Here is a 13,130-nt window from a genome sequence, read left to right as displayed (position 1 = left end):
GCATCGACCATATATTCACCATTCGTCAGATTCTAGAACACAGACATACTTATCGGCGTCCGACAATGGTGGTCTTTCTCGAATTAAAAGCAGCATTTGACTCGGCAGACCGCGAGATTCTGTGGCAGTGTCTGTCATTGAAAGGCGTACCTCAGAAGTACATAAACCTTGTAAAGGCTCTTTACTCGAACACTACTAGTCGAGTCAGAGCTTATGGCGAACTGTCATCTACTTTTGCAACCTCAAGTGGTGTCCGTCAAGGCTGTCCACTTTCCCAATTTTTGTTTAACTTCATCATAGATCTACTGATGGAAATAACTTTCTCGTCGACTGAGTTCTCGGGTATTGATCTCCATCCAGGAGGTCTACTTATCGACTTAGAATACGCAGATGACATAGTCCTGTTTGGTGAAGACGCTGACAAAATGCAGAGTCTTCTGGTAGCACTGAGCAACAATGCCAGGATGTTTGGAGTGCGCTTCTCTCCCTCTAAATGCAAGTTGTTGCTTCAGGACTGGTCTGCGTTAACACCTGAACTAAGGATAGGGAGTGAAGTAATCGAACGCGTTGACAACTTCACTTATCTTGGAAGTCTGATCAGCCCTAATGGGTTGGTGTCTGACGAAATCTCAGCACGGATTCGAAAAGCTCGTTTGGCTTTTGCAGACTTACGTCACCTGTGGCGAAGGCGAGATATCCGTCTATCAATAAAAGGACGAGTATACAGCTCGGCAGTCCGTTCTGTTCTACTTTACGGCAGCGAAACATGGCCATTAAGAGTAGAAGACACTCGTAAGCTACTAGTATTTGACCACAGATGTCTTAGAAATATTGCTGGCGTCTGCTGGGATCAGAGGGTAAGTAATAGTGAGGTTAGACGCAGGGTATTAGATGATGGTAAATCAGTTGATGAGGTTATGAATCTTCATCGACTGAGATGGTTGGGCCACGTGTTACGTATGCCTGAACACCGATTACCACGACGTGCAATGCTATCCGGTATTGGAGATGGTTGGAAGAAAGTTAGGGGCGGCCAAATCAAAACGTGGCATCAGTGCTTGAAGTCACTAACTTCTAGTCTGAGCCATGTTGGTAGATGCAGACTACTTGGTTGGGGTCCGCGTGACTATCGTAACCAATGGTTGGAGACTCTTGGTGACATTGTTCAGAATTGATGACAGTGGCGTAGGTGTATACACTCTGTCTTTCCTTAAACTAAGAGATTAAAATCACTTCATATATTTCTTTCTACGAACCAATCCTTTCTTCTTGTACTATATCTCTATATGCAATCTTTCTCTTATATATTACCACCTTTGACCTAACCACTGCTATGAATCCGGTGTTCATCTTGTGTGCTGATGCGGTATGGCAACCTGGATCGATGCACATATGTGCCTGGTCCTACGTTGTAGCTGACTGACTGACATAAACGACTACTAATAACATGACGTCTTGTTAATGAATAAGCCAGCTTTTGAGAACGAATGTAATCATATTCGAACTAATCAATCGGCGGCCACTATCAATTTACCTTTATCACCTAAATAAGCGTTATTTTAAGAAATTTATTTTCGAATAAACACAGAGCAGTTGCAAACAGAATTCTTAAACACTTTATTACAAAACTCTTAAGCAGACTAAATTTTGATAGACTTTCTTACAAACTGTAAATATGGAGAACGGTAGCATTGACTCGTCTAATACTAATACTTCAACGTTGTTTACCACCATTTCTAACTCAGTATACTGTTGTTACGTATTTTCTTATTTAAGTAATGATAGTTTGGACGACTAACCTTATTAGGGTAATCCTCATACCGATCACTATGTGAAATAAAGCATTGTACAAACAACTCTTCCCTGCAGGTTAACTGGCTTCATTATATGACACCACTTAAAAGTAGATCAACACCTTTCTAACGCCACTTCCATACCCACTTACCAATTTGAACATAAGTTTGGTGGCATTTATACAAAAAGGACTGAAAAGGTGCTTTAACGGTTTTTTTCTGAACATGTTCTCGAGAGACTATGCCTGATAAGTAGTAAATTTACACATATATAATTATTAGGCACTTAATAAATAGTGGACACGATGTGAATATCTTCTAAAGCATTCAAAATAATTGACGAACAAACATCAACTATACTCCGCTTTGTAGAGGTTACTACGATCAAACGTTTTAGACCTAATCTATGTGGGCAGATGGAAAGTGTGGCAAGCCTCTCCTTGTACAAGTAAAGAGTTGTACAGGAATACTTTTATTTTTTGCATAACATTATTGATGTTTACGCATTGATTTGATTTTCGGCTTTATAGAATCACTCATTATCTCCATCATGATTGTATAGTGTCTCATAATTGTTAGTTACCTCTACTTCACATTACCAGTCATTTCCGACGTTTTCTTGCCAACATCAACATTAGCCTTATTTAATAGTATACGTAACATCTTTTTCAACCTGCCATAATGTTTGGTTCTGTTTTAAATAATCAACTCAAGTTCGCTAATTACAGAATATCAAATGTGTTTTGAATCATTTACTGACTGGTCAGTTTTAATAGATGAATTTGTCGACCATCAGGACGGAAGATCCATTTGGTGCATAAAATGGCATAATTCAGATCCAGGTCGGCGGTTAAAAATGAACGAGCGTTATACATAGACGGGATCAGTGGTAAAATGACTACATATAACAGTAAAGTTGGTTGATTACATTTTTCCACATAAGTCTATGTCTCTTGACCAGATAAATGGTTTATTTTGCATTAATTTGAGGTTTTTTAGTAAACCTAATTGATGAACTTTTAAAACTGATCGTAGAGGCTTATGAACGAAACTTGCCTGAACGCCAGATATAATCATGTCACCAGCTGAGTATTGGTAACATGAATCCGAGCAACGAAAAATGAGGCTCTGGGATGAAAATAAGCTTTTAACATGTATATTTGTGGAAAGTTACAAATATTTACATTATGATTAAGCAGTAGCAACCAGATCAAACATATAGTGTATTCAAAATGATTTGTAATTATAAGAACAGAATACAATAAACAAATACCCGGAAATGTAGATTTATGTTTGAATTTTAAGAGATTCACTCTATGGTGCACATATTTGTGTGGACGAGTGTTTCATTTAACGGTTTTATTATTGCACGGATCGAAAACCAAGTCAAAAATAATAACTGAGAGTTGTAATGTAGGCATCATGGATGATCAGTCCAGATAAGAAAATCATATTCTAAGTTTAGATACATAAGATACTTAGAACAGAAGTAGACACTTTCAAGTTACTTTTTTCTTAAGTGCACTTTGAACATGGTTGGTTCCAACGTCATCTTCTCCATCATTGACTTCATAAACCCGATGAGGCTCTCCTGGCTTCAAAAGTCGCCCAACATGATCATAACGCTCTGTAGTACAAGACAAAAGTTTTATCTAGTCTTACTGAAACAAAAGGGTTTTTGAATATCGTATGCCTACTCTTCAGCACACAGTATACACAAACGACAATTTTGAGGTGTGATTTCTACTTACCTAACAGCTATGTCAATCCAAAAATAACTATCGTGGATGTAATATAAAGCTAGCTTGGTTTGAGTAAACAGCTACTAGATCTTATTAACTCAAGTACACCAAATCAATATCCTGAATCTATTCTTCCTTGTGAAGCTATGTTCGCTAATATGTTTATTAATAATGACAATAAAACTCTAAATTCAAACAATGCAGTTTATATGACCGATGTGCAGTAATGCTGATATGAATTTCATCAGCGTCAGATGCATCATGTTGACGAATGTCAGTTATTTCTGGACTTATAATAAGGATTTCTTATTGGTTTGACATAATCACACAACACAAAACAATCAATATATTCACCTATGGAGTAGTGGCTTGGTGCTAAGAAATATATATATATATAATTCAACATTATGCCCACACCAATTATAGTAATGACGATGATAAAGATCGGTTCTACAGAAGGCTGAAATCGATCGCGAAGAAACACAGCAAAGAACCTGAACATTCTGATGAGAGACTTAAATGTTAAAGTCGGAATGGACGACACCAGGTATGAAGATATCATGAGACGACATGGACTAAATAGGAGAAACGGACAAGAATGGTGAGAAACTTACAAATTGGTTATAGGTAGTACAACATTCCCACACAGACACATGCACAAAGCTACATGGATCTCACTCAACCACACTACAGAGAACCAGATCGGGGTGACTAAAACACTTCAGAAAGACAATGGAAGACGTGAGAACCAGGAGAGAAGTTGACATAGCTTCAGATCACCACCTGGCTGTGGTTAAGATGGAACTGAAGCTAAAGAAGCACCGGACAACTGGATAAGCAGCATTAAAAAGGCTTCATACAGCCCTCTTTCGAGATACAAGCTCGACGAATTCAAGATAACTCTCAGCAATAATTTTCGAGCCTTGGAAGAATTACTCGAAGAATGCGAAACTACTATGGAAGACAACAGGAGAGGGATCAAAGAAGCATTGACTTTAACGTGTCAGGGGGTTCTGGACCACAACAAGCACCGTCATAAGGAATAGGTCTCTATTGAAACTCTGAGCATCAGGAAAGGTTTTTAACAGTGCGTTGCTGAACCACATGAAAGATTTCGGTAGACGTTCAACTTCGAGATCAACAAGCTTGACTCCGTAAGGATTAGTCGTGCACAGACCAAATCACGACACAACAGATCATTGTCGAACAATCAGTTGAACGGGACTCATGACTATACATCAACTGCATTGATTATGAGAAAGTATTTGACAGTGTGAATAGGAGAACGTTATGGAAACTTTCGTCATTATGGTGTACCTGAGAAGATCGTTAACACCACACGGAATTCATACGGCGGACTATACTGCAAAGTCGTGCATAGAAGACACGTGATAGATGCAGTCCAAGTTAGGACTGTTATCAGATACTATCAGGCTGCTTACTCTCACCCTTCCTCTTTCTTCTGGTGGTTGACTGGATAATAAGGACCACCACATCCCAGAAGAAACACGGAGTAGAATGGACAGCTTGCATGTAGCTACGCGATTTGGACTTCGCAGATGACATAGCCTTTCTACTCCACACACATCAACAAATGCAGGCCAATACAAACAGTGTAGCAGCAACCAATATCAAAGTCACAATGTTTAATGTAAAACTCAAGACAGCCTTACTGTACAGAGCTGGAACTTGGTGAACTACAACTATCATTTAAAAGTAAAGGTATTCCTAAACATTTGTCTAAGCAAGACACTCAATGTCCTTTGGTTTAATACCATCAGTAATAGCCTGCTGTGCGAGGGAACAAGCGAGCTTCTAACTGAAGAGGGAATTAGGAAAAGACGGTAGAGGTGGATGGGATATACGTTGCGGAAATCACCAAACTGCATCACAAGGCAAACACTAACTTGGAATCCTGAAGGCTAAAGGAAATTCAGAAGGCCAAGTAACACATTACGCCGGTAATTGGAGGCAGACACCAAAGGAGTGAGTAGCAAATGTGAAGAGTTGCCCAGGACAAAGTTCGATGGAGAATTGTGGTGGGCAGCCTATATTCCATCACGAGGGTTAACTGGCGACAGACTAAACTGGATTGATGTTTGCATACAGCAAATACTGAGACATCTTAACCTTAAATTTGGAAAATTTGACCGCAGAAAAGTGAAGTTGTGTCGCTATTCGACTAGAAATTCAGCAAATAATTAACACCTTGGTAATAAATTTTTGTGGAACTGGAAGCGAAATACACGAAAGATACAAGTCTATCTGTTATAAGTTCATATGACTAACAACTGGTTGCCAAACACAGCCGGATATGCAGAGAAATTATATTAATAATTAGATGATACAAAATTGAAGCATAAAAATATCGACAATGTGGTTTGCAAAAATTACAATCTTACCGGAAAACTGCAGTTCCCATTCCCTCAGGGTTTGCATTTGATCAGCAGTAAGATCAGAAAGATCGTCATAGTCATTTTTTGTTTCAAGGTTGAAGCACGCAAGTGCTCTTGATGCATCTCTACCGGCAAAAGCAGCATACGGTGCGCCTGAAACAATGTAACGTGGATTGTCAGCTTACCCTTGCCATAAAATCCCTGTCCCTTGTTCGTGACATCGAATATCTTACCATTAACTGCGATTAATATTCTCTTATGTTCGCCACTGCCATCGAAGCTCTGAAGTTCCTCTAATGTGAAATCACGTTTCCCCATTTTCGGGACTTCACATTTCTGAGATTTCTTTTTTCTTAACAGTGGCCTCAGACTTAAATAAACGAGTAAAATGCATATGAGGAACAATGTTATGTTAATAGGACACTTGACTGCATCTATCACAGCCACAACGTAATCCCTCTGCTTTGGGCCATCCTTCCCCATTGTAGGGACAACTTTTGAAATGTGTTCGTCACTTCAAACAACAAACTTTGTTGTACTGCAACAGTGAAGTTACAAAAAGATGTGATTGTCCTTCTGATATTCCAGAATCTCAAAGGAGCCTCAGTGACTGGATTTCAGTATTAAGAGACTGTTGAATTAATTTGAAAGAATCAAACGACCCTGATTCAAATATTAGACACGAGTATGATTTGGAAGAGGTTGGGGCATTTATTCACAACACCCTACCAGACAAACATATAGCAGTTCAGGCCACAAAACTGACGAAAATATGGAACGCTCACCATATAGACTCCTTAAGGTAATCGTAGGATCGGAGAAATAACGAGATTTTTGTTAAAGAGGGCTCGAAGACATGATAATACCGATATTCGAGTGGGACCTGATTTGTTACTATTTATTTATTTATTTGGACACATGAATATTGGTACAAGAGAGCGCCAATATATATGCGCCACACAAAACAATGAAAGTTCGAGAGGAATACAAAGAAAAAAAGCTAAGGAGCGCGACAAAAAAAAAAGAGAACAATAACGAAGAGATTGGTGTAAGGTAATGTGCTAGTAATCAGGGAACGCAAAGGTACAATCAGAAGAAATCTTTCAGGTAAAGGAGACACAACCACTTTTTATGAAGAAAGTAAAAGAAGGTTACAGCAGGATCGCCACTGGCTTCTATTCTGAGCCATATCTGATAACGTCTCTAGCCACTGTGTTGCACCATCTCTCAGACCCCAACCAGGGAGTCGTGAAGGACCAACAGACGCCAGTCCTTTGCAGCTTTCTTTTATACCACGGCACCATGTCATACACTGACCACCTCTCCGCTTCTTACAACCAGTCCCAGAGTCGGCAAATAATGCACAACGTGGAATTCTCTGGGACGACATTCGGAGAACATGTCCAAGCCACCGAAGTAGGTGTTTCAAGATGGTAACAACAATTGGATTATCATCTCTGTGCCCGAACACACGATGCCGAACCTCTGCATTACTGACATGGTGTTGCCACTGAATGTCAGCAATCCTTCGGAGACAGCGATGATCGAACACAGAGAGTCGTCTAACGTCCTCAACTCGGAGAGGCCAGGTTTCGCAAGCATAGAGCAAAACTGATCTCACCGACGCGTTGTAGATCCGACCTTTCACAGCCAGACTAACATCACGAAGGCGCCAAAGATGGTCCAGACTGGCCTCAGCCGCTCTGGCTTTCACTATACGTGCATTGATCTCATCACTCACACCCCCACCAGCACTTATGCAGCTACCCAGATACACGAACTTCTCGACTACTTCTATCTGCTCACCATCCAGGGTGAGTACAGGATTAGAATCCTGCCAGTCTTGTAGAAGTACTTTGCACTTCGAAGGTGCAAAGCACATACCATACCTACGGACACTGATTGCCAACTGACTAAGTGCGGATTGTATGCCTTGGGCATTATCGCACAGTAAGACAATATCGTCCGCATACTCAAGGTCGAGAAGTCTTTCTCCAGGCAACAGATCCACACCACCATTACTTACATTCATCAGAGCTGTTTCCAGAATGTCATCGATGGCAAAGTTGAAGAGGAATGGTGAGATTGGGCAACCCTGCCTAACCCCACTACTCGAATGGAACAATGGAGAGAGGTGGTTGTATGCCCTCACTCTACCTGAGGTGTTTTTATATAGGGCCTTTAGGATGTTAATAAACTTCTCAGGCACACCCTTCTTCAATAGACAATCCCAGAGAACAGTCCTGTCCAACGAATCGAAGGCAGCCCTGATGTCAAGAAACACTACGATTGTTGGCCTTTGATAAGAATGGCGATGTTCTAACATTTGGCGGAGGGTGAATATATGATCAAAACATCCTCGACCAGAACGAAACCCAGCCTGCTCCTCGCGAGTCAATCTTTCTCGGGTTTTGAACAACCTACGAAGTATGATGGAAGCCAATAGCTTGGACGCAATCGGAAGTAGACTTATCCCCCGATAGTTGTTGCAGGAACGACGTGAACCCTTTTTAAAGATAGGGACAACTATCGACTCATTCCATGACGTCGGTACACTCTCTAGTTCCCAAACCTTTGTAAACAACGTCGTCAATTCCTTAGTCAAAAAGTCACCACCATCTTTAAAAAGAGCCGGAGGTAAATATAGAGTAAAAGGGAAGACGGAAACAGCCGAACTAAAATCTCGTTGCGAAATGGTGAAGAAAATCTCCTCTTAGTGGATTTTCAGGTATTCAGGTTTTGCAAACGAATGTCACCAAAACTTGTTTGGATAGATCGTCCTCCATGGGAGATCTTATATAAATGCTGGTAGTCTTGGAAATAGATTCCAATGAGCATCAGTGGACAAAACTTGGTTGGTTCATGACTGACGTCAACCATAGAATTATCCGAGTACTATTACCTAAGATGCAGGAAATGGAGTGTGGTCCTAATATACAAAGTCGGTAATATGATTATCTAGTCCTTCGTTTGTGGGTCCCATGACAGTGAAATTTTTGGGATAATTAGCTGTAAAGACACTTCCGAACTTTGTTCATTTGTACTCGGTTTCATCTATCGTAGCTCAATCTGCACACAAAATCCTGGTCCGGTCGATGGTGGTGGGAGTCTGCTCTCCCGCTCTAAATGCTCTCACATGGCCATGCGTATACAGTCACTGCCAGGAATGTCCCACTTACTGCCTTTTCGTGTCACGGTTGTTGTCTGCGAAATTGAGAAGACGAGAAGCGAGTGGCCGGCGCTCTAGCCGGGTTGATATATACGGAGAGTCCACCTAAGAGAGTTAGAAAACGTGGGCTCCAGGATACTGAGGTAGCGAATAACTCATGAACTCATCGTTGATCACCAACTACCATGGGACTGCATCTTCTAACTTTGCCCTTCGGATTAGACTTCAAGGTCAAAGGCTTGGTGAGTCACCTCCCAAGAAAACCATCGGTTTGGGCGCCTGGGCTCTCCACAGATCAATGATAATTACTACTGGAAATTTATTCTTGCTTCAACTACCGTCCCGACAAATCATATCCAAAATGACGGCCATTTTTATTTCTTCCACAATACGTCACTTATTTCTTCCTCTTTATCCCATTTTGCGCGTCTCATTTCTCGAATTTAACATCAAACCAATCTAAGTTCAAGGTTAGCTACCATCTCACCCAAAAGTATGGATGGGAAGCTGTTGCAGTTGCATGACGACGTAAAAATGGCGAGTAAAGTCTCGCTTATAAGTACTAGTTTTCTTTGGGCTCCCTACATCTCGTGAGGCCCACCGATCTACTCCGGGTGGCCACGAGTTTGACCATAAACTACAACTGTTACTTAATAAAACTGGACAAAGAAGCCTGATGGTTGAAGCGTGCCAATGAGTTGGAAGCAACAGCTCCATACAGTAACTGCCGCACTTTTCATTCTCTATCTCTCCACAACGTCATCATCATTACATGGCGCACACATCTTTGATACCCCCAAGTACAAATGTTTACGTGTTCAAATGAATAAATACATAAACAAGAAAATAAATTTTCTAATTTGATGACTTTGTTTCAGAGCAAAACAAGCTTTGGAGTAAAAATAATATATGCCTGATGTCAGCAGATTTTAATGCACTTGATTTTAGTTGGACTGAGATGGCCACTGTAGGATTTGTAAACTCCTTTGACAGTAGGATCCTGGTAACGGTAATGGAGCATGCTTTAGTATAGCATGCATCCGAATTCACACGTTTTGGTTCAAAGAATCTTTTTGTTAGACTTAGTAATCACACATGCCACCAAGAATATCTCTCACTTAAATAGCGAACAGCGGTCATAATGTTTTGTCACTCATGTATAGAGCTTGTGACATAATATGCAACCAGGTTGAATCTTGCCTAAATGTGTGGATAGCAAACATATCAGCCATTCGGTTGTGAGCTGCAACAACAGACTGATCAGTAAATACTATCTCATCAGTTGAATAAGGTACGTTCGGTTTAGTGACTCCTCCGTTTGTGCCATACTTGGTACCACGTAGACCAAATGACTGTCGTCCATGGAAAACTAAACAACTCAAGAAACTTCTTAGATGTAAGCAAAAGCATTAGTATTTGTTCATCCGTACAGGCTCAGAACAGTGCAGAAGCTAACTCAGAGAAGTAATGGGATCCCAAAACACTCGTTACATGACAATCTATTGATGTTGGCAAGAATGATGTTGCAAAAGATGGATATTTATCAAAATATTTTAGCAGTGTTTTCGGTTGACGATGTGGAATGACCAAAAATTAGCCGCGACCAGGGCAGCTTGTCGTTGGATCCTAGGGTTAGTGAGAACGGAACTGTCCTACGACTATGTCAGCATCTCAAACCAGATATGTTCAATGTTCCTAACGATGTCCACCCTAGGATTGTGAAAGTTTTGCCGGGTGTAATTTCTAGACGCATGGCCGTATAGTCTGATGTGTGTTTGTCAGTCTAAATTGTCAAGAGAATAGAAAAACATATTAATCAGTCTGATGAACAGAGGTGATTAGAAGACATAATCTTTTATCCAGGGAACAAAATGGTTTTAAGAAAGAGCCTATCATGCCTGAAAAACCCGCACATTACTAGAGAAGACTGGGCTGCTCCAAAACACAGAAATATTCGTGTGGATGTGACTTTGACAAGTCTGAATAGTGCTTCTGATAAAGTATTTCACCTGGGACCTAGATTCAGATTGGAAAGTTTTGTAAACGATGTGAAATCATAGACTGGATAGGTGAGTTTCCTAATGATGGGAGAGGGTGGTTACGGGTAAACGGGGCTTTATCTGCATGTGAATCTGTTAAGATTGGAGTTCTCGCAGATACAATCTCCAGTCCTCATTTTCTTTATTTCAATGACTTACTAACTGTAACAAGGTCATCTGTTCTACCCTTTGCAGTAGTCATAAAAATTTGGAGACCGATACACAGGACGTTAGATAGAACAATACTACAAGGGGACCTAAATACACCGGTTGCATGAGTGGGTTGGTACTTATTACAGGTCACCTAACAAGAACGTGGTGATGCTATCAAGTAACTGCAACGTTTCATATCACTACACAATATGTGGAGTTGTGCCGCCCAAAGTAATGGACTATAACGATCCAGGAGTCGTGTTAGGCAGTGGCCTCAAAACTACGTGTGAATGCTTGGCTGTCCCTGCCGATGGCTTATGGGCTATTCGAAAGTTTTTCAGTACTTTGACGATAAAATACTTAGGGTATTATATCCGAATTTTTTGAGGCTGCATTTGAAATATGGGATTTAAGGAGCTACTTCTTGTTTCAAATATGGGATTGATATGTAAGATAACTGGAATCATTCTGATTAATGTTCTAGCTATGAATTCCCGAAACAGTGTAATTTAAACCAGATAGAACTAGATGAGCACGAACGAATGTATTGTGTTTGGAATTCGTAACAAGCAGGAATTAAGTACAAAGCAATCACCAGTTCGTACAAATATCCCAATATGTTAGAACGGGTTAAGCAGTAACGGACCAGGATTCCTAAAGGTCTCTGTGGTCCATCTTATGAAGGCAGACTTAAGCACCTCAAACTAATTTCCTTATTTTACTGCAGGTTACGATGCGATTTAACACTGACTAAAATAATAAATTCCCCTTAAAACTGTATGTATAATCAACGGCAGTTTCGTTACTATTATGTTTTATCTCTTCTCTCCAAAGTAGTTTGATATTGGTTTACCGTGTACTTAACGATGAGCTCACTATTGACATACTCTGTCTTTTCTTTCCACCTAGGACTGACCATCTTAAAAGATAATCTGAGAAAGTTTAGAAGTCGATATCCATTCATTTACGACTGAAGTTCCGATTCTCTCAGCGAGTAGTGAATTGATGGGATTCTCTGCTAGAACACGTAATATCCGTACCTTTTGTTGATACATTCAAAACGAGATTGGGCCTCCACAGTGTTACAAATTACAAGGATTAATATAAGTCGATAGACCTCCTATCTCTACTACTAAAGTTTGAGACAGAAAGCACTTCGTGTTTTGTGCTTCCTCATGTTCTACGTCCATGTAAATTCCGCTTGCGAATATGTGAATACCAAAATGATAAGGTTGTCTCGTAATGTTCAGCCACTGGTAGATTTACAGGTAGCTTGAAGGTCCCATGTTTGCTAGGGTGGTGATAGTAGCAGTGAGTGAGATCATCAGAGAACAACAGGAAAAGTAGACTGACGATTCAGGGCTCATTATGCACCCACACGTAACAGCAAGAGCAAATGACAGAAACAGTGAATAAAACGAGTGAGATCAATGCAATCTAATAATCAAGACAGGATGTTGACAGTATAATGTTTCGAAAGTGTTACCATTACTCAGAATGCAGAGGGCGTTAAGTACGGTTCATTATGGTAGGATTTTTGCGAAGTATTCAAATGAAGAACGCCTGGAGTCCCTCTGGGGGCTACTGCCGGTCCAAAGCCCGGATAAAGGAGGAGGGTTGGGCATGGGGTTAGCGTCCCCATCCCGTAGAAAACTAACTCGCTAAAAAAACGCTAACCAGAAAAAATTATTCAAACCTTTTAAACTCTGCCATGGGAGTCAGAAGGTCTTCACTTAGAAGAATTATGACACCTCATGATGAAAGCCGAATTCCTTCGGAAGTTACGAGGCCGATGCCCCTTCTGACAACCAGAGCGACCATTTATTTAGGTACATGGA

General features: G+C 40.5%; 1 protein-coding gene across 1 annotated transcript; it reads right to left on the bottom strand.

Moving 5' to 3' along the window:
- Nucleotides 1-738: 738 nt before the first annotated feature.
- Nucleotides 739-6,866, bottom strand: PGRMC2 (Membrane-associated progesterone receptor component 2). Its single transcript, XM_051209557.1, has 3 exons — nt 6,117-6,866; nt 5,938-6,084; nt 739-3,420 (listed from the first exon to the last, which is right to left on the bottom strand). Exons 1-3 carry the CDS (start codon nt 6,412-6,414, stop codon nt 3,293-3,295), a joined length of 573 nt encoding a protein of 190 aa, XP_051075010.1. The 5' UTR covers nt 6,415-6,866; the 3' UTR covers nt 739-3,292.
- Between the last annotated feature and the right edge of the window lie 6,264 nt (nt 6,867-13,130).

The sequence above is a fragment of the Schistosoma haematobium genome, chromosome 1 (genome assembly GCF_000699445.3).
Source record: "Schistosoma haematobium chromosome 1, whole genome shotgun sequence".
Classification (NCBI taxonomy): Eukaryota; Metazoa; Platyhelminthes; class Trematoda; order Strigeidida; family Schistosomatidae; genus Schistosoma; species Schistosoma haematobium.
Note: the sequence above shows the minus strand (reverse complement) of the source record. Positions and strands in the feature narration are given on the sequence as shown.

Excerpts from the sequence above, each read along its gene's own strand:
- PGRMC2 (XM_051209557.1), bottom strand. The coding sequence starts at position 6,414 with ATGGGGAAGGATGGCCCAAAGCAGAGGGATTACGTTGTGGCTGTGATA. Across the intron at positions 6,085-6,116 it reads ACAGGGATTTTATGGCAAGG|GCGCACCGTATGCTGCTTTT; the intron begins GTAAGCTGACAA and ends ACATTGTTTCAG. Across the intron at positions 3,421-5,937 it reads ATGGGAACTGCAGTTTTCCG|AGCGTTATGATCATGTTGGG; the intron begins GTAAGATTGTAA and ends CTTGTACTACAG.